This window comes from Lepidothrix coronata, unplaced genomic scaffold (assembly GCF_001604755.1).
Source record: "Lepidothrix coronata isolate B3197 unplaced genomic scaffold, Lepidothrix_coronata-1.0 Scaffold7, whole genome shotgun sequence".
Taxonomy (NCBI): Eukaryota; Metazoa; Chordata; class Aves; order Passeriformes; family Pipridae; genus Lepidothrix; species Lepidothrix coronata.
The window spans coordinates 6,938,891-6,958,069 of record NW_016690187.1 but is presented as its reverse complement, the minus strand read 5'-3'; the positions used below and the strand labels follow the sequence as shown (position 1 = coordinate 6,958,069).

Here is a 19,179-nt window from a genome sequence, read left to right as displayed (position 1 = left end):
AATCTGAGTCTAAGCAGTCAAGTTATAAAGCAACAACTAATTATGGAGAAATGAAGCACATATGCAAAAATGGAGGGAATACCTGTGAGAATCTGCTTTATTAACTAAAGTTTGTCCCTTTTGCATGGTAGTCACTGTGCAACCTTTAATTGCTTCCTGTAATTCCTCGTACTTCGTTGTCAAGGTAGGAAAACGTAAGCCTTCTGAGTTAGAGATTTTACGATAATTCTCGATACCTTCAAGACCATCAAGTACCTGAAGAAAAAAAAAAAAGCATCTGTTGTTAATATTTCTATTTACAATGTGTATGTATATTTTTTTAAATAAATAGATGATCAATAAACATTTAATATATGACATTTCTTCAGAAATGAAAAGTAAAATTTAATTTAGGGTCTGATATTGACTTTGCAGGTCACAAAGGAGCTCAGGTATAATTCAATGAGAGTTAATATAAGTATGGGCATGCAAAATTGTGATTACTTTTTAAATTTAAAACTATTCCATTTTTCCAGCAATAGTCAGGCCAATTTGACATAATGAAGCAGAACCATAGCAGAAGAAGAACAAGCACATTAGCACTCAAAGGTTTTACTGAAGCACATTCTTAAAGTGTTAACAAAACTTTTTTTCCCATGCTTTAAATTTTTCAGTTGTATATCCAACAAATAAATCAAAATTAAATATATTTATATTAAAATGATAGGCTTTAATTTTGCACATACACAGCTTTGATTTTGTTATACCCATTCTCTGTTTTCCTTTAGTGTAAGCAGAAGTTTCCTCTTTCAAATTTCAGAAAAAGTGACAAAAGCACTCTAAAAAGACTCCTGTCTTTCTATATAGGAAGTAAGGACATAGAGTAAGGACAACATTACAATACTTCATATACTCTGTAGTATAGTGAATTATCTTGAAGACTTATAGTCTAAAAATACATTGCTCTTGAAGCTTCAGCTCATCATTGAGAAGAATTCTGAGAGACAACAAACATATATATATATATATATGCTAAAATACCATCTGTAATTATGTCAACTTTAAAACTACCATATCAGAAGAGAAAAGAACTCTAAGGCTAAGTCAAAGACTTAGAATTCTAGTTAAAGACTGACTTTAAAGGCTTTTGCAAGGTTTTACATTCATAAAAAATTGAAAATTCAGTAAGATTCTTAGGGGACAATATGATCCAGCTTTCTACAGCATATGGAATGTGAACCAAGAGCATAGCAGCTGAAAATGAACCGCTTTTACTGACTCAAAGCATCAAGGAGAGATGCCTGAACTCTCTCAAACAACTGAAATCTCTGCGAAGGAAATAAATGAAATTAAAGAGGATGAGCAAAACTAATTCAACTTCTATACACAATGGAATAAAATAAGACATGCATACTCTTTTGTTATTTCTGGAAAAAAAATATCCTGACCATTAAAGAAAATTTTCTAAGAGCAAGAACACTGTCAGGGGAGTGTAATTGAAAGTACTCCAGGAAGGACTTTTCCTAAAACATGAAACCATTTTTGTCATTGCTAAGTATAAAAAAGGCCATAAACTTCAGATCAAGACAGTAATTACAAACATCTTTGAAAACTAATAGACTCATGGACCTATGTGAATCTCAAAGATCTTTCTTCTGTAAATAGAGGCCATTCATATGAACTCGGAAATTGAGTGAAGTTTATTTATTTTGTGTAATAGGCTCTGTATAATGAATTCCAGTCTTCAGGACCACACTTAAGAATACTAAATAAAAGAGTCACAGGAAAGTTGTAAAGTGTTCAAGAATGATTATGCACTTACAAGAATTTCAGGAGGAGTTAACCTATCAGGCAGATTTACTCTAAGTAGTACTAGTTAGCATATTTAACTAGGTAAGCAGCATAAGTTTCACTGGATCATGCAGAATACTCCACCCCGTCTCTCCTACGTATTCACTTTCAAGCTATTTACCATCTCTCAAACGAGTTTTGAAGCAACTTATGCACCAAAGTATACAATGCTCCAAAGCTAAATAAAAACATGAATCCGCACGCATACTGAATTTAGTAAAAGCCTCATTTATTTACGTGAAGTTATCAAAGTGAATGTTTTCAAGTTTTTGCTATATCAAAGCAATCTTAGACTATTCCATGTATCATTTCCCAAGTACTCTCAGAGGATAGCTACACAGAGATCCCCGTGTAGAAAGTCAAACTGAAGATAACTACGTTGACATAGAAATGGATTGACATTTAAAGGAAAGCTTAGGAAGGGAGGTACATGATTACAAAAGAGTCAAAAAGCTCACAAATATGCAGGAAATATTGCTTAATACTGCCAAATAAACAACCAAATGCTGCCAAATGCATTCAGAACTTAAGAGCACAAACACAATGTAATTGCTCTACTTCTGGGGGGTTTTTTTGTCTGAAATCATTAAAAATTAAAATGACAATGAGATACACAAGCTCTAAAAGGAGCTCTCTTCAAGTTATTTCAAAACAATTAATTTTGCTCATTTGCCCTTTACATGTAAAGAGAGTCCGGGTGCATACCCTGAGAACAAGGGAAAATGTCTTTTTTCTGAACTATAACTAGCGATTTGTTCACTCTTATACATACCAGCTGTAATGAAATGCTGTGGAGACACATCTGAGATAGTGCTTTCTTCAGCAGGTACTACCACAAAGTACAGCCCTATATTCTGGAAAGATATTACCTTTGCTCTCAAAGCAATGGCCTTTATTTGTGTAGCTCCCTGTCCAAACTAGAAGACAGTGACTATCAGCAGTAGTTTTAACACTGTTTTTGTTAGCCCATCTCAGATTTCTCATTACAAATGAAATCAAGAAAGATCAGACTTACTGGAATAAAAGATATAAGTAAATAATTTCAAATCCAGGTGTTGTTTATATGTTGTTAAAGAAATACCAAAGGAAGTCGTACAGGTTAAAGACACATGTGAATACAGCCCCACCTGCTGCTCAAAATAAAAATTAGTGGAGGCAAAGTCTAAAGGTTTTTTCAGTACATTCAGTAGAGTTATGAAGATTGTTGTTGGAGGTATCTTTGGAAATAAACTGTTTTTAAAACTTCTATAAAATACAAAAAGACCATTTGGTCTTTGAAGACCTTAAAAATAAACTCCTAACTAGTCTCCTAACTAAAAGGTTTTGGAAAAAAGGTTGCATTACTAAAAATACTGACGATAATTAGCCCCTGTGAAGACCATCGCAAGAATAGACATTCTTTCTGGTATCCATACGAGCCTGTAACAGTTTGGGTATCTCAGCACAGTTCCTGTATCTTCATACAGTTTTATGCCATCGTGACACAGCTCATGATCTTAAAGCCCAATTTTTGGCAAATAAATATTTCCCAAATATCTTCCTTTGGAAACTGAGTGCTCTTCTCAATATACTTCAAAAAACAAACAAACAAAAAAACAAACAAAAAAACTAAAAAAAAAAAAAAAAAAGTTTTCAAGAATCCATTTGCCAGTTTGGATAGAAGTTAAAAAAAAAAAAAAAAAAGTTTTTCAGAATGCATTTGCCAGTTTGGATAGAAGTTTGAGGCAAAAGGTCATATTAAAGGGTAATTGAATTTGTAGTTTTCCATTCCAAATTGTTTAGCAAACTGTTTGCTTAATCCCACATATATCAGTCTTCAAGAGCACACTAACAGTTTTATTATCAAGCTACTATTACAAACTTGGCTTCTTACCAACCTTGTCAGCAGCGTGAAAAAAGTCATTGGCCTCTTGCAGCAGGGCTTTCCTTTCTTCCATATGGAAGCACACTTCTTCTCGTAACAAACAGATTTTCTGATTTGAAAGTTTTAGTTGTTCTTTTTCTGTATAGTCCTCTGAAAGCAAGATCCTAAATGCTTCACTTTCCAGTTGTTCCACAGTGGAATTCCATTCCTAATGGGAAAAATTCCATTTTAATCAATTATACATAGAAAAGTAATATACTGCTTTGGTTGCTTCTTTTTTTTTTCCCCTGTGTTTTTTATAGAGAAAATTATAAAATACTAAAACTCTTACACAGTGTACTTTATTGCTGCTGTACTTGTCAACACTTAAAATTGGTGTCTTATTATACTGTTCAAAACAAAAGAAGCATCTAATACTATACCACAAATTCCCATGAATTAGGTAACACATTTTTCCAGTAATTGATTAAATCATAGAAGAACCTTTTTTCAATTAATTTAGCACTTGCTTCCAAGAATTTGTATCAAATGTCTGGTAAAGTAGACAGAAGAATATTTTAAAATAAGAATTTTTTCATGAAAACACTCTGAAGCATACACAGGGCACAACAAGAATGCTTTTCAGCATGCTTAAAGATCATGGACCTCATGTTTGTTGTTTCTTTTTAGTGAAAATATTTCTAGTGAAAGCTTCTGGTTTTGGAATTTTTCCCCCAGAAAAGTAACCTGGTTATTCATAGATCTTTCAAAACAGCAGCAATTCTAATTCCCTTACAGTGTCCCACCATGTTGCTTTATCCTTCCTTGAAGTACAGTATGCAGTAGTATAACTATTTTGGTCTCTGTATTTCAGTGCACTGACACTGCCCATTGCTTTGACCACAACTGGAACATTAAAAACACTTGTTTAAAAAGATGAACAACTTATTTTACACAGACTTCTTAACCAGATGCAGTTCTCTCTCCCTCCTTATTGGTATGGACTAGATCTGGTTCAAAAACTAACAAGTGAGAGACACCCTACAATTCTCAACAAGCTTAAATAGCACATGGCAATTCCAACAGAAAGGACTACTTTCCTTGCTGAATTCTAGATTACCTTGAACAAGTCAGGAAGAAGATTCAGCACTACTCACAACTCAATGAAAACCACAGCTCAAAATGGAAAACACATGCATTCAGACTATGCCTGTATGTTCTTGTCTTGAACTTATGGATTAATTTCTGCAGCTTCATAGCACATGAACTTAAGCTGAAACAGAGGTATTGACATGGGTAACAAAAAGAATTTTAAAATATGCATAAACTCATGGGGATAAAAAGCCATGATGCCTGGTGGGATGTCAATACATACCAACATGATAATCTCAAAATTATGACTTATATAAAAATACCTTTCATCTTACTCAAAAATACAACTAACAAGGTATATTAAGTGGGAATATATATTTCAGTGGGAATTAGTCCATGGTACTAACTGCTGCAAGTTGTAACAAGAGATAAACATTTTAGCAAAGTCAATTAAAAAACAATGCATAATTAAAATGATAAAAGAGATGCTAAACATGATTTTAGCATGCAGATTTACATTAAATTAAAACCAATTTAAAAGGATATTAGAGATTATTTAGTTATTAAGTAAGCCTTTTATGGAGGAAAAATTTTAAAAAGACTTCATGATAATAAATATAAAAGGACTGATAACACCTTCACTGAAGAAGTAGAAATGACTCAGATTACAGATTTATTTGATTGGTATCCTTTTTTTTTTTTTTTGAGGGTGGATGGTAAGCTATTGTGTATGGAGGCTCAGCCATCTTTTTAGGTCCCTATATCCATCCAGTTTTTTTTTTTTTTGTGCAATGCAGCATATCCCTTCATCTTGAAAATGCGATGAGTAAGAAAAGGAAAATTATGAAAATCCTGCTAGATTTGTAAATCATTTCTCCACTGTTGTGAACACTCTACCTTTCTGCTATGGAGGGCCTAAGTTACTGTAAAAATCTATAGATCTGCGCTTTTTTCACGTTAAATCTACTTTTGCTTTTTACTTTCATTATAGTATTTTTCAAGAGTGTTAAAACTGATGAACTAAAAACATTGTAGCTTTAGGTAAAAGTCTTGAACTTTTTCTACCTTCTAAAATATCCAGCACAAGCCTGGGAAAAAAAATTCAGAAACACCTACAAATTGTTCTTAAACAATTATTGTGGGATAAATGGGCTTTTTTGGCCTATAACATAAACATTTCTGACTTTAAAATTCTAACTTTGAATTAAAACCTGAAAAGCTAAATAAAAGTTTTTGCACTGGAATATTCTAGGGTTAAACATATAAAACTTTGAAACACACTTATTTGACTTCAGATCATGATCCATATAGTAGATAAAGTAGCATTTAAACCACAAATCAACTAAATGTTAATATATGTATTTTTCAGAATTGTGATAAATTAGCTTATTCTCTCATATGCAAAAATGTTCACAACTGAACTTTTTTTGAGCCCAAATTTGCCTGTAACTGATTCATTGCATACATCAGTACACTGAGAATTTAGTTCCTGTGAATATATTCGAAAGGCTTTTACCTTCAAGAACTACACTGCAGTATAACTACCAATCATATAATTCCCTCAAATTACAAATAAAATAGTGTGCACTAATACAACTGGGATTGTGAGGTGCTATGATAATTACCATATGAACTGTCTTCTGTGAAGTTCAGTGGATGGCTGTATCACTGTATTTAACAGTGAGCTGATAAAATCAACAAACAGAAAGAGAAAAAAGTAGCTCAAAATCTGTCACCCCCCAGAAAATAGTTGACATCTGTTAAAAGATAATTCCAGGACAGAGAGAGACCTACAAAACCAAACAAAATACAAACAAACAAACCCACCAAACAAAAAAACCCAAACAACAAAAAAACCAACCCAAATATCCTCCAAACCATTAACTGAAAAATAATAGACAGTTAATGTTAAAAATAAGAGACAGACTCTCCCAAGGAAATGAGATGGCACTTCAGGAAAATCAGATACAAAGAAGAACCAAATAGATGAATGCAGATTTCCCTTTGCTGCACAGAAAAGATGAATGTTTAGGTAAAAATAAAATTGCCCATAAAGAAAAATTCTTTTTCTTTACATACTTTGTTCTAGCTATCGAAATACAGGAGCATGTATTTCATCTGCTGTGCTATGAAATGCAACATTTGTCCAACTCGACAGAACACCCGTCTCAGAAAAACTGGCAAGTGCTGGATAGCCTGGTTTGCAACCATGCAGAGAATGGTAAAGGTGCACGGCCATCCAGGAAGGCCACAGAAGAGAGCTCCAGACAGACATTGAACTGCGAAATAACATTTCTGTGCATCTAAGCAGTAGCTGTGAGATCTGGGAAAAAAATCCCAGGTAAATGCAATACTGTTGATCCTCATATCAATGTCAACAAATATAGCAATTCATGGCTAGGCTTCACAAACGAAGATTTGGGAGATAGAGCAATTAATACCATTGTTAGTGATATTTAATTTTGTCATTGAGAACCACCTTGTAAGCTCATTAGAGTATTACCATGTTATTACCTAACATGGCTGTTCCAAGCTTGAAAAGCATGCAGATCTGTAAACCAGAGTACTCCATTGTGCTACTGATCCTTAGTAAAAACAAAAAAGAGGACTGATTCCAGCATTGTTCAGTCCTGGAAAGTGGCAGAAACTAGATCAAATGTAAACAATTTAAAATACTACTTTTCTTCATCTCTGAAGTTATTTGGCCACTAAGCGGTGCTAGCACTTCTTTTTTACCATGTCAAGCACCTCCAATGCACATAGAAATGCAACAGCAAGCAGGTAATCAGTGCCAGCAGATATTCCTATTGAAACATGATTTCCTAAATATGACTTTTCTCTCAATTCTTAGTGGGCAAGGGGGTGGAGGAGGTGGCAGGCGGGCGGTAAGTCCTTGTGGGAGTGTGGGGGCCCTTCTAATGTTTGCGAGGGTTGAAGCCTTTTTTTTTCCAATTGTGAACCCTTGCCTTTAATTTTGGGCTCAGTTATTTTACAAGCTAGCAATAATGTTTTCAGTGGTTTCACCTCTTATCAAGGTGAGGTTCAAGATAAGACACCAGCCTGAGAACATAATAAATCATTCTCCTTTCTCCTCTCAGCCCAGTCCCATAAATAAGATGTTAAGCCTGTAAATCCTTCTTAGTCTGGTCTCTGAACAATTTAAGCAAATCATTTGTCCTGTTCGACTTACTGTAACAATACATGTGAGTAAACATCTTTTGTGAAACTGTTCAGATATTGGAATTTTCCATTATCTTACTCCTTATGAGAACACTTAAACTTGCTTTGCATGGCTATTACACAGAAACATTTCCCTACACCCTCAAGTCTATAGCATACATATGGAATGTTACTTGAAAAGATTTATTTACACTACTTTAGATTCTAACACAGAAATCCCCAAGTAGTTTCAGACTAGTTTACCAGTGTCTTTATTACTTTTAACAGAATGCCATGAGACAGCCATGGACACTCAGACAGTATGGTAAAGACACTAATTAAAATCTAGCTATATTTTTTTCATCAATGGAAAATAATTTAAAGCCCCTAACTGCTTTTTGGAAACATTCAGTTTTGGCATGAGGGAACTAGACAAGTGACAGCAGACATCAACTCTGCTGTAAGCAATGACCAAGCTACAGATAAGGCATGTAACTAATTAATTAGCCAAGTAGTGTGTAAGGTACTCCTAAGAGTTCTTCCTGAACATGAAATCAAATGTTTTTTTGCAACCATTTCCATATTTTCTCACATAAGCAGATAAAATAGTTAACTGAATTGATAAGATTTCTGAAGACTTCTTGCAATTACATTTCACTCTGAAATTAATGTGGATTATTCACCTTGTTTATTACAACATAAGTTGGACACTAAAGGGATCCCTGAAGGGAAGGTAACTCCAACCGAAGATTTCGTGTTGCTAGAAAAAAACTGATATTGTATTTTTCCTATTGCTAAAAAGATTCCTTCCAATATATAGACAGTAAAAACTGGTGTCTGGTTTTTATCTTGATAAAACATTTAAGAATCAGACATTTTAAAAAGTAGCTCAATAAAATAGAGGCAGAGGAATTTTGAGGCACTTAATGCAGTGAAGCTGTACATTTGAAAAGATGGACTTAATTTCTACTTACGAGTGTTTTACAATTTTGTCACATATTAAGTTATTGTCAACGTCATAAGGACTCTTGATTTCAGAGAGAAAATTAGTTTTTGCAGAAAAAAATATCCCATGACAAAATCCAAACAAATAGAAAATAATTCTGATTACTCTATACCACAAAAGTGCTCAGCAAATACTCAAATGTGTGGTGATCACATGCATGTGTATAAAAGATATGCCAAACAGAGCTTCAAAAAGCAAAACATGTTGCAATTTTTTTTAGCAATTTGAGTTACAAGGTAACTTGGTGTTATTTTACAGCAATACTGTCACTGTCTGCAAAGTACATTATGTTGTACAGATGTAACAGCACTGTTATACATCACAATATCTTGCTGGTCTGAATGCAACCTGAAAACATATTTTGGGAACTACAGATGTTTGCTTTACAGAAAACTAGATAAATTGCTAGCACTGTATTTTTTAAACCATTCTGTTCCTAAACTTGATCTCGCCACATTAAATTTAATAACTTCATAGGTGATTTGGAAGAAAATACAAAATTATTGTTCAAGAAATTTTCTAATTGCACAAAAAGTAGTAAAGTGCTATAAAATAATGAGACAAGGTCAGTTACAGAGGTTGAGTAGAACCTTTTTTTGAAGTATGCTTGTTTGAACAAACTAGTGACAAGTAATTTCAGACTTACCAGAAATTTGTGTCATTACTAGGATGAAAGATTAGATCCCATAAAACAGTGACCCTGTCAAGTTGTATGAACAACTGAAATGAAAATTTTACATGAAAAACAGCTTAAGAGAATTTTGTGGACACATGTATGGGAATATAGAGGGAATAATATATCTGTTTCCAGGACCTGTGGAATATTTTTTTAAGATTGTACCTAGTTCTTCACTGGCCTTCCCTAAACTTTGTTATGGAATTAATCAACAGCTTCTCAAACAGAATGAATATCTCACGCAACAGCACTGCAGTTCCAAAATACATACATACGTATAAATACTTCAGATCAGGGATGCGATGCTGAAGGCCTGTGAGTTGCTGAAGATTCAGGGAATTTCATGTGCAAACATGATAGATCTTGTAATACTGCCTTTGTTTAGTTTGTGAGCAAAGATGACAAGTTCATTTCTAGGTTGTTCCATGTTTCAGTGTATTCCAGTCATACAGATAACACACTACTTCGTGCAGTGATGACATTTAATATTAATCTCTGCTCTCTAAAAAATATTTACTGAAATACATATTTGGTTGTATTTATCTGAATTTTATCTGAATTTATTTGAATCTGAACATTTATCTGAATTTTACAATCAAGATGCCAGGTTCCTCCTTAATTCTGTTCTAAATGTTTGCGGCTCAGTGCTGCAAAAACTAAAGCACAAAGCCCCATAACTCACAGCTTTCTCAACAGTATTTGCAGTATGCAGTTCAACCTAGCCACTCTTCTGCATATCATAAGCAAAACCAACATATTCAGTAACATTCCGTTCAAGAATTTAATTTCCCCCTGCTAGAACATCCTGCTAGTAAGAAAAGCAGAAGGCTAAAGATAAGATGTTCTAAGTCATAATTCACATGGATGCATAACAAAAATGTTTAATGTTAGACACTTTTAAATGACTTCATTTAAAAAAAAAGGCAATTCAGTACAATTATATGAATTATCTATTACATAATGTATAGGAGAAGAATTGTTAGGCAAAACTGCAATAATAAAAGTTATCAGTATAAGTTAGTTTCTGAATGGTCAACCATGGAAAGGATTATTATACAAAATGAAAATGTTTATTGTTCTTCTTTCTGCACTTATGCTATCATTTCTATTTCAGACAGTGAATTAAAAGGATAAACTTTCAGAATGGAACATGGGGAAGATCAATGATTATTTGGCTAGTTCTAAAATTCAGTAATACTTTAGGACCCCTCGACATTTTTATGTGTCCCCACAGCTTACTCATTTATTGTTTATCTGTTCTTTTTGTGCCAAAGGTCTGTTCAGAAGAATTTATATTTACATATTCATCTATCTTAAAGAAAAAAAATGTGTTTTCTGACAAGCTTCTTAGAAGCATTAGAAATATTATTGTATTCTGTTTACATGCCAGCCCTGAAGCAGTTAACTGTTAATTATGCAAGCAGGCAAATGTGACATTTAACCACAAAGCTTACAAGGAAGCATAGCTGTGAACAATCATAAGCCTGCTAGTTGCTATCAACACAACAGCCTTTAAAAAGGCATTTGCTTCTACTGGAATAGTTTTTGGATGGAAAAGACCTGCTCAGTCATCTGGGTTATCCAAATTCAATTGCTTGAAAATGATACAGTGAAGAATGATCCTGACCCAGCAACAGCACTCACCTGATGACTGCACAATTGAGGTACCTAAAAAGGGTTCTAAATATAGGCAATTTATATCATACAAATATCCTTTCTTTTTATATCAACTGTTTTTTAATCCCATCTTGCTCTTATAAGTGGTGGTAACAGATTCATTCTCTGGAAAACTGATATTAACAATGAAAATAACATTTTCAATTACTTTTAGTTATAAGAAATAAATGGGCAAATACCTCCTCCAATCACATACTCAGCTCAGTGACAACTAATTATGGTAGAAATGGCTGGGGTTTTATCCTTTATGAACATGAACAAAATTGCTTTTCTTTATTTTTTGTCACATGGTTTAATACGTAAATTATTGGTATGGTACTTGATCACTAAACTGAAAAAACAACTGATCAACATCAAGGATTATTCTTCTTTTTATTGATAGCTTTTAAAATTTGGAATGCAAAAACCACTGAGAAGCATGGAGGCCTATATTAAAAGAAGTAAAATTACTAAAATAATTTAGACACATAGAAATACATATCTTATGCACACCTACAAAATATCTACTCCTATATTGCTTGTTAAATGCCCAAGGTTGTGTTTTCCTACTCATTTTAAAAGTTGCTTCACCAACCAATTACATTATTCCTTACTTTCACTTTGACTTCCATTTCTTCAAGCTCTTGAAGTAACTCCTCATTTTCCAATAGAGATGAGCCTAAGTTTTGCTTCTGAAAGTAATCCCTGATGTTTTTCGTATACCAAGATGTTACCTAATTAAATAACAAAAAGAACTCGGTCAGTGAATAATTTGAGAAGTGATTGTCCATTTTTTAAAATATGTACAAGACAGTTTCATCCAAAAAACCGCACACTCATTCTCATTCCTTTAATTTTTCATTCCTAATGTTCATGCTTGTACTTAAATGCTTACATTTGTGTTATTTGAACGTTAATAAATGCAGAAGGAAAGGAATAGTAAAAAAGAAATCAATTTATAGCCACACGTAGTATAAAGGCACGGTTTTTGACACCATGTAGGTTTTGTACATTCTCCCTTGAACTGGAGTAACTTAAAAATATCCCTATTTAAAAAAAAACACTACAGATCTGAGTCATTTTGACCTAGTAGAACCTCTCCTTCCCTACCTTGAAAAACCTAGTAAAGCTATTGAGATAAAATTGTGTGGGATAATCTTAGTAGCTTTAAAAAAATTATTTCATCTTACTAAACTTACTTCAGCAAGTATATTCAGAAAACGTATGCAGTATACAAATATATCTTCTAAAGTGCACAGAATTACTTGCATTTATATCTGCTTAACTCATAGTAGGTACCTCTCACTTTCTTTGTAAACACATGGCAAGAAGTTCTGAGTGAAGCTTTGCATTTTAAAATAGTAGTAAAAATGAGTTATTGCTATCAAGGGGACTTCCCCCAGTCTTTTCAACCTGGAAAATCACCACTATACTTAAATCATATGCAGCATACTAAGAATTTTTGTGCTGTAGATACTACAGATTTTAATAGCACACTAGAGACTTTTTTGTTTTATATGCTCATGTAGAAGCAATTTTAAATAAATTTAAACAATCCTAAAATATGAAAGAACGTTTCAAAATATGTTGGAAATATTTTCAGCTACAAATAAAATATTGGTGACATTATCTCAGGAGCTCAACAGAGCTAGAAGATTAAACAAATTATTTTACTACTGACCCTTAATTTTTGAGCATATCCTCCAGATGTGTACTTACTGATTTTTCCTGGAAGCACATTTTCACAGAACATTTACTATGGGTTCACTGAAATACAAATGAATGGAGTGGACAATAAAAACTGTGCTAGAAGTCAAATAAAAATTTCTCTGTAAATTAGGGCTGTTCTTCTTTATCATTTATCTTAGCAAAACAAACTAGTACTTCTGTAATGTTAGGCAGAGGAAAAAGTGATTCTTTAACCCTATTATAGCTAAGTGTTCATCCCTTTACCAGTTGGCAATATTCCTTTCCATTACAGTGAGTTTAATCAGTTGGCTTCCACTACAGCTAATACCTCTGAGTGATTTCATTGTGCTATCTTAGCTCTTAAGCAACCGCTGGGAACACTTCACTGCGTTTTAAGTAAGAAACCGACAGAATTTTGCTTTCGGTGATTTTGGTGAAAGATGGGAAAGGAGACAAGGTTAATATTTTTCAAAGCTATTTGAAAAAGACAGTGGTTTTGATTGGTTGAAATCTAAAATCACTCTGGTGTTTCAAGAATCAGACCTTATCATTCATTTACAATGATTATCTGCTCTGTTTGCAATGAATAATTCATATCAGAAATAAAAGGCTCTTCAACATTTTTCTCAGGTTGCCAAGCTGCTTGTTTTGCACTGATTATGGTCCAGGTGATTTCAATGTTCGCAGTCTTCCGCTGCATTCCTACGTTTCCCACTGCCAGTTCAGAAGCACCAGCAAGTTTTCCAACAAATAACTGGAGGGGAGTGGGTAGCGAACTCCACACCAACAGCATGGCTGAGCTTGTTGTGGGTTGGTCTTGTCTGGCTGCCAGACACTCAGCCAGCCACACTCTCACTTCTCCTCCTTTACAGAACAGAGGGACAAAAATCAGATGGAAAATGAGCATGGAAAATGAGTGATCTACTAAAGACAGGAAGATCACTCACCAGTTACCATCACAGGTGAAACAGACTCAACTTGAGGAAAACTAATTTATTGTCAATTAGTGAGAAATAAAGAGAAAAACTAAAACACCTTCCTTCTACCCAGCCCTATTCTTCCCTCTCAAGTGGCACATGGGGATGGGGAATGGGGTGTTATGGCCAATACATTACATTTCTTCTCAGTGACTGCTTCCTCCTCACACTTTTCTGGTGTGTTCAGCACAGGTTCTCCAGGAACTGCAGCTCCTGTCAGGACACCCTATTCTAGCATGGGCTCTCTATGGCCTCAGTTCCTTCAGGGAATTCCATTGTGAACTCCTCCAAGACCTGCTCCAACATGGTCCTCCACACAGCAGGGGAGTGGTATCTACCAAAACTTCCACAGGCGGCAGGGAAATACCTGCTCCACAACCAGGAGCACCTTCTTCCCCTCCTTCTTGACTGACCTGGGTGTACACAGTGTTGTTTTTTGTTGTTTCTGCTCACTCCTCCCTGTATCTGTGCAGTGCTTGACCCTTTTTTAAACACACGTTAGTGGTGGCACCACCACCTGGGCAGAGGGGCTGTGCCTGCCCTGTGGTGTTGCTGTGGCAGAGCCCTCTGCAAACAGCTGTGTTGGGCATGAGGCAGCCCTGGGCTCCCCTCACAGCAGCCACCTACCCTGCAGCCACCCATCCTGCAGCTCTCTGCCCTGCAGCCCCCTATCCTGCAGACCCCCATCCTGCAGACCCCCATCCTGCAGACCCCCATCCTGCAGACCCCCATCCTGCAGCTCTCTGCCCTGCAGACCCCCATCCTGCAGACCCCCATCCTGCAGCTCTCTGCCCTGCAGACCCCCATCCTGCAGCTCTCTGCCCTGCAGCCCCCACTGCCAGGCCTGGGCACCAGCACCCAGCACACCAGGGTAACCACCACTATTTTCAGAAGGAGAATTGTTTCTGACAGCAATACGTTGTCCTGGGCTCTGCCAAACCTCTCAAACCATCTGACACTAATGCAAGATTATAGAAAGAAGGAGCAAATACAGCGCAGATCAAAAATTATGAAGAGGCACATTTTTCTTTCCAGAAATTACTCCCACTAGGAAAAACTTCCTTTTTCCGCTCCCTTTCTTCCTGTCTTAAAACACACACACTGACATGCAATAAATTAAATCCAAGCACACCTCAGGCAGTTTGAACGTGGGTGGCCTGTACTGTGTATTTTGACACACCTACTCCGAATTTGATAACTTAGAGGAGCAAACCACATAATGGAAATACTGCATTAGATGATGTTACAGTTATATTAAAATACACTCTGAGGAAGCTATAGTTACAAAGTCAAACATTCAAAAGTTAGGATCTCATCAAACAGAAGTGGCCCAGAGATATTGGCCTAATAAATATATTGAAGCTCCTATTCTCTTTGTACTGGGAAACAGTTGTTCGGTGTTTTTTATTTTACTGTGATTTCCCTTACCTGGTTCTCTTGTTGGTGCCACAAACAAATTTGCAGAACTTGCTCCAGTCCTTGGCGCTGATGTTTAAGAAATTTATTCAGGTGCCGTCTCCTGTCTTGTAGCATTTCAAGGAGATTGTCAATTTTCAAGCAGCTGCTGTGGGCTCCCTGAATCATCTCCGGATTTGCATTTGGCCCCTCACACTTGAATTCTTCTATGAATTCAGTTAGCTCTTGGCTTTTGTTTAAAAGTGCAAATGACTTCTCCAAAAGTTCTGTAAGAACAGAATTTCATAGGAAAAAAACCCAGTGTGTTTTGTGATTCTAGTGGCATATTTCAAATAATACTCAAGTATTTTTCGAACTATCTACATGCATACATGACTGCAACATATTTTCACGTATTGCATGAACATAAATGCTTACAACATAAAGGTGTATATATACTAAGATATTTCAATTAGGACAGCTCTCATATAAACCTACAAAGGTAAAATGGTGTATACATATACGTACCTACAATGGTACATATAACATATATACCCACAAATAATGGTGTACTGTATGTCATCAAGACAAAACCCAGAAGTACTATTGCTTTCTAAAAACTGAGTTCTTTATGATGGTTTCCCAATCCTCAGGTAAGCTGAAATGGAAATTCCTACCCTGCTTTTTATGTGGGTTAGTAGCCTCTGTAGTTTTTCATTAGTGATGCAAGCTAAGTTTAGATCTTTTTGTCTCTCACAACAGCTGAGAGAAAATGTTCTCATGCCTGAAGGTTGTTTATAAATAAGCCAGGAGTATCAGGAACTCTTACTTTCTATAATCTCTACCTAGACACATTCAAGGTTAAAATTCAGTGGACTAGTACACTTTAATGACCTACTAATCATGTGTCCTTAAAGTCACATAGTACAAAATCTACTGAATGGACAATGATCAGTATTCCTAAGTATTCATTGGACAATGAAAGTATTCCTAAGACTTTCAAATGAAAAAGAGAAATTGTTATGTATGGAATAAGGAAGAAGGGGAGCCAAACCAAAACAGGTGGTGAAGTAGACATGAAGAAAAGTATAAAGAAAGGAATGTTAGCAAAGAGCTGCGAGTTAAGCAATCAGAAGCAACCCTCTGAAACATTCATCTTCCCACCTGAATGCATGTAACTCAAGGCAAAGCACCCTAAATCTCCACCTTTCATGTAGAACACCTAGAGAAAAAGCGTGGGATGCCTCCACTTCTCCAGTCACCAAGGGCTAACAAGAGAGATTAGTTTTCATGAGCTCACTGCAGCAAGCTTGTCCATTTTAATTCTTGCCTTTCAGAAAGATGGTATTAATCAGAAATGTTCCATTTCAGTCCATCCAAAATTGAATACACATAGAAATGGATAAACAAGGATATTTCATATTTTTCACCTTTTTGAAATGCATTTGTTTCAAAAGTTTTTTTTTTTTTTCCCCAAACCGATAAGCATTTGTGATAAACTACTCACACATTCTGGTGGAGCCAATACTTTGTAAGGGTTGTATTTTCAGCCACCTTATTTTGGAGTGGGTAGATAGTATCCTTCTCGTAGAAAGCAATACACTGTTTTTTATCAAATAGCTCAATATCAGTTTTCCAAATTTGATGTGATTAAGATAGAATAAGAAGTCAATCAGTTGCAACCATTTTCCTTTGTCTGAGGAAAGGCTTATCACTATCAAAGCAGTTTTTCTCTGGCAAACCATTTCATCTGATTCTTACAGTTATAGACCCTCTTTTCAGCAGTAAATTACCGCCAGATACTTCAGGTTAAAATTGCTATACAGTGACCACTTTGCTCCCATGAAGATCAATTTGTAAGACCCAAACCCTATATTAGAGTTATCTGAGTTCAATTTTCTATTCAGTCTCCTGAGAAGAATACCTGGTGCTCAAGGTAGCTAAAAATGTTTAAGCTAGTGTTCCACTAGTGGATAATAAAGCATAATTGATATTCTGCCAATTGTTACTAATGATACAGCAAAGTGTGATTAAAATTTCAAAGAAGGAGTCTTAAGACATAAAAAATGCAGAACAATATGGAATTGCAAAGCTGCGTGAAGTAGCCACACAATGAGATTGGTTCTAAAAACTTTTTTCCCCTTTTCTGAATTCAGAGTACCACAATATGACAGAAGGTGCTTCACATGAAAGTTCGAATAAAAAAAAGAATTTGCACGGAAGAATTTTTATGGGCAAACATATGTGCAAGAAAATTGTGGAAGGGGAGAAAGCACCTTTTTGTCCAAGAGTGTTACAGTTGCAGCTGCAATACCTCTTGGAACAGATCAGGCAAGTCAATGGAGAAGTGAAACAACCCCACTCCTCAAAAGCAGAAGCAAAACGCAGGAATCATTGTAGGCAGAAAGATTCTGAAACTGGCTAATTGCCACCTCTGTCTCATAGTTCCCACCCTCACTTAACACTTCTGCTTCAACCCCCCCTCCTTGGGCACAGAAAAGCAGTGGGCAAAGTACTCCCCTGGCCATTCCCAAGAAACTGTTGGAATTTGCAGGGGCTTTTTACTAGAACTGATTGGAAATTTTCTAGTGGAAGTTTTTCCATAGAAAAATGCTAATTCATTGGTAGCAACGATGCCTTGGATAAACTTCCTCATGGAACAGAAGGACGGTTTTAGAACCTGCTGCAAATCAGCACTAAAAGTCCATTTGGTTTCTCAGCAGCTCACCTGATCTGCACTGCCTTGAAATCAGAATACAAGCTTAACACTGGCTGTCTGCAGAAGCAAAGATGGAATCATGAGAGAGTCAGCTTGAAAACAAGAGTTTCGTATCTTTCAGGAAGCCTGCTAAAGAGCTATTTCACCATCATATTTTTCCAAATAAAAATTTTCTTATTTGTTCTAATTTATGGGTTTTTTTAAATATGCCCAGAAACAGTAAAATTATCCTTCAAGGAGTCAGTGCACAATGACATGCTATCAGGAGTGGAATACTTTTTGTACCTTTTGTATGATGGTCTTGTTGCAGAAGAAGTTCTCTCAAAGAGTCAATATTGTTAAACTCTTGAGCATTTTTCAGGAAATCTTCAACTTGGTCAATTTTAACAGCAAACTGCATTAAGAAAACAAAGGGTAGGAAGAAGCACAATATAGTTTTCTTTTGTATAACTACATCATAATCTCTATATTATTGGGAAAGTTCATGAGAATTTGTAAATTCTTGGAAAACAGCATTTTTAGTGACCTCTAGATACAGATGCTTTGTGGTCTCTATGCACCTTCTGGTTTGCTTTTTTTTGAGGTAGTGATTGATAAAAGAAACCCAAATTTTAGTTGACATAATCTGTAATTATAGTTTGTCACTTTGTGAATCTTCTTCCCTACAAAGCCTTGTGCCAACTCTGTACTAATTTCTTTGTATAATACACATTATCACAACACAACAGAATCACAGAATGGCTTGGGTTTGGTGGGACCTTAAAGATCATCCTGGAGTTCTTAGGACAATTAGCAGTACCACAGTTCCTTCTGTAATTTAGGGATGGCACTGGGTTAATGTAGAAAAATAATTATCAGGGAGAATTATTAATTCTCTTCAAGGCTACAGGATGTGAGGACAGTTCAATCTTAGGCTACACAGAGTGAGCACACACCTGCAGGGCATGGAATCCCTCACTGCTTTAGCTACCTGTGGGGATCAGTGAATTAGGATAAGAGAAACAGAGAAATGGGTAAACAGGGGTCACACAGTTGTTCTTTTGTGCCCATCTGTACATTAAAGTTTCAGGTAAAGGACTGGCAAGCTGGAGTAATGTTTACTTTGCATAATTACAGTAGGTGTAGAGATATTTTGGT

At 35.5% G+C, this 19,179-nt stretch overlaps 1 protein-coding gene across 1 annotated transcript in view; it reads right to left on the bottom strand.

Moving 5' to 3' along the window:
* The window catches only part of CCDC141 (coiled-coil domain containing 141), a 77,721-nt gene that overhangs the window by 40,080 nt on the left and 18,462 nt on the right, over positions 1-19,179 (bottom strand). Inside the window, exons 7-11 of the mRNA XM_017834186.1 lie at positions 18,328-18,436; positions 15,357-15,610; positions 11,877-11,996; positions 3,708-3,902; positions 83-255 (exon numbers count right to left, since the gene is read on the bottom strand). Of these exons, the coding sequence (XP_017689675.1) occupies positions 83-255; positions 3,708-3,902; positions 11,877-11,996; positions 15,357-15,610; positions 18,328-18,436 (851 nt within the window). The remainder of the gene's footprint in view (positions 1-82; positions 256-3,707; positions 3,903-11,876; positions 11,997-15,356; positions 15,611-18,327; positions 18,437-19,179) is intronic.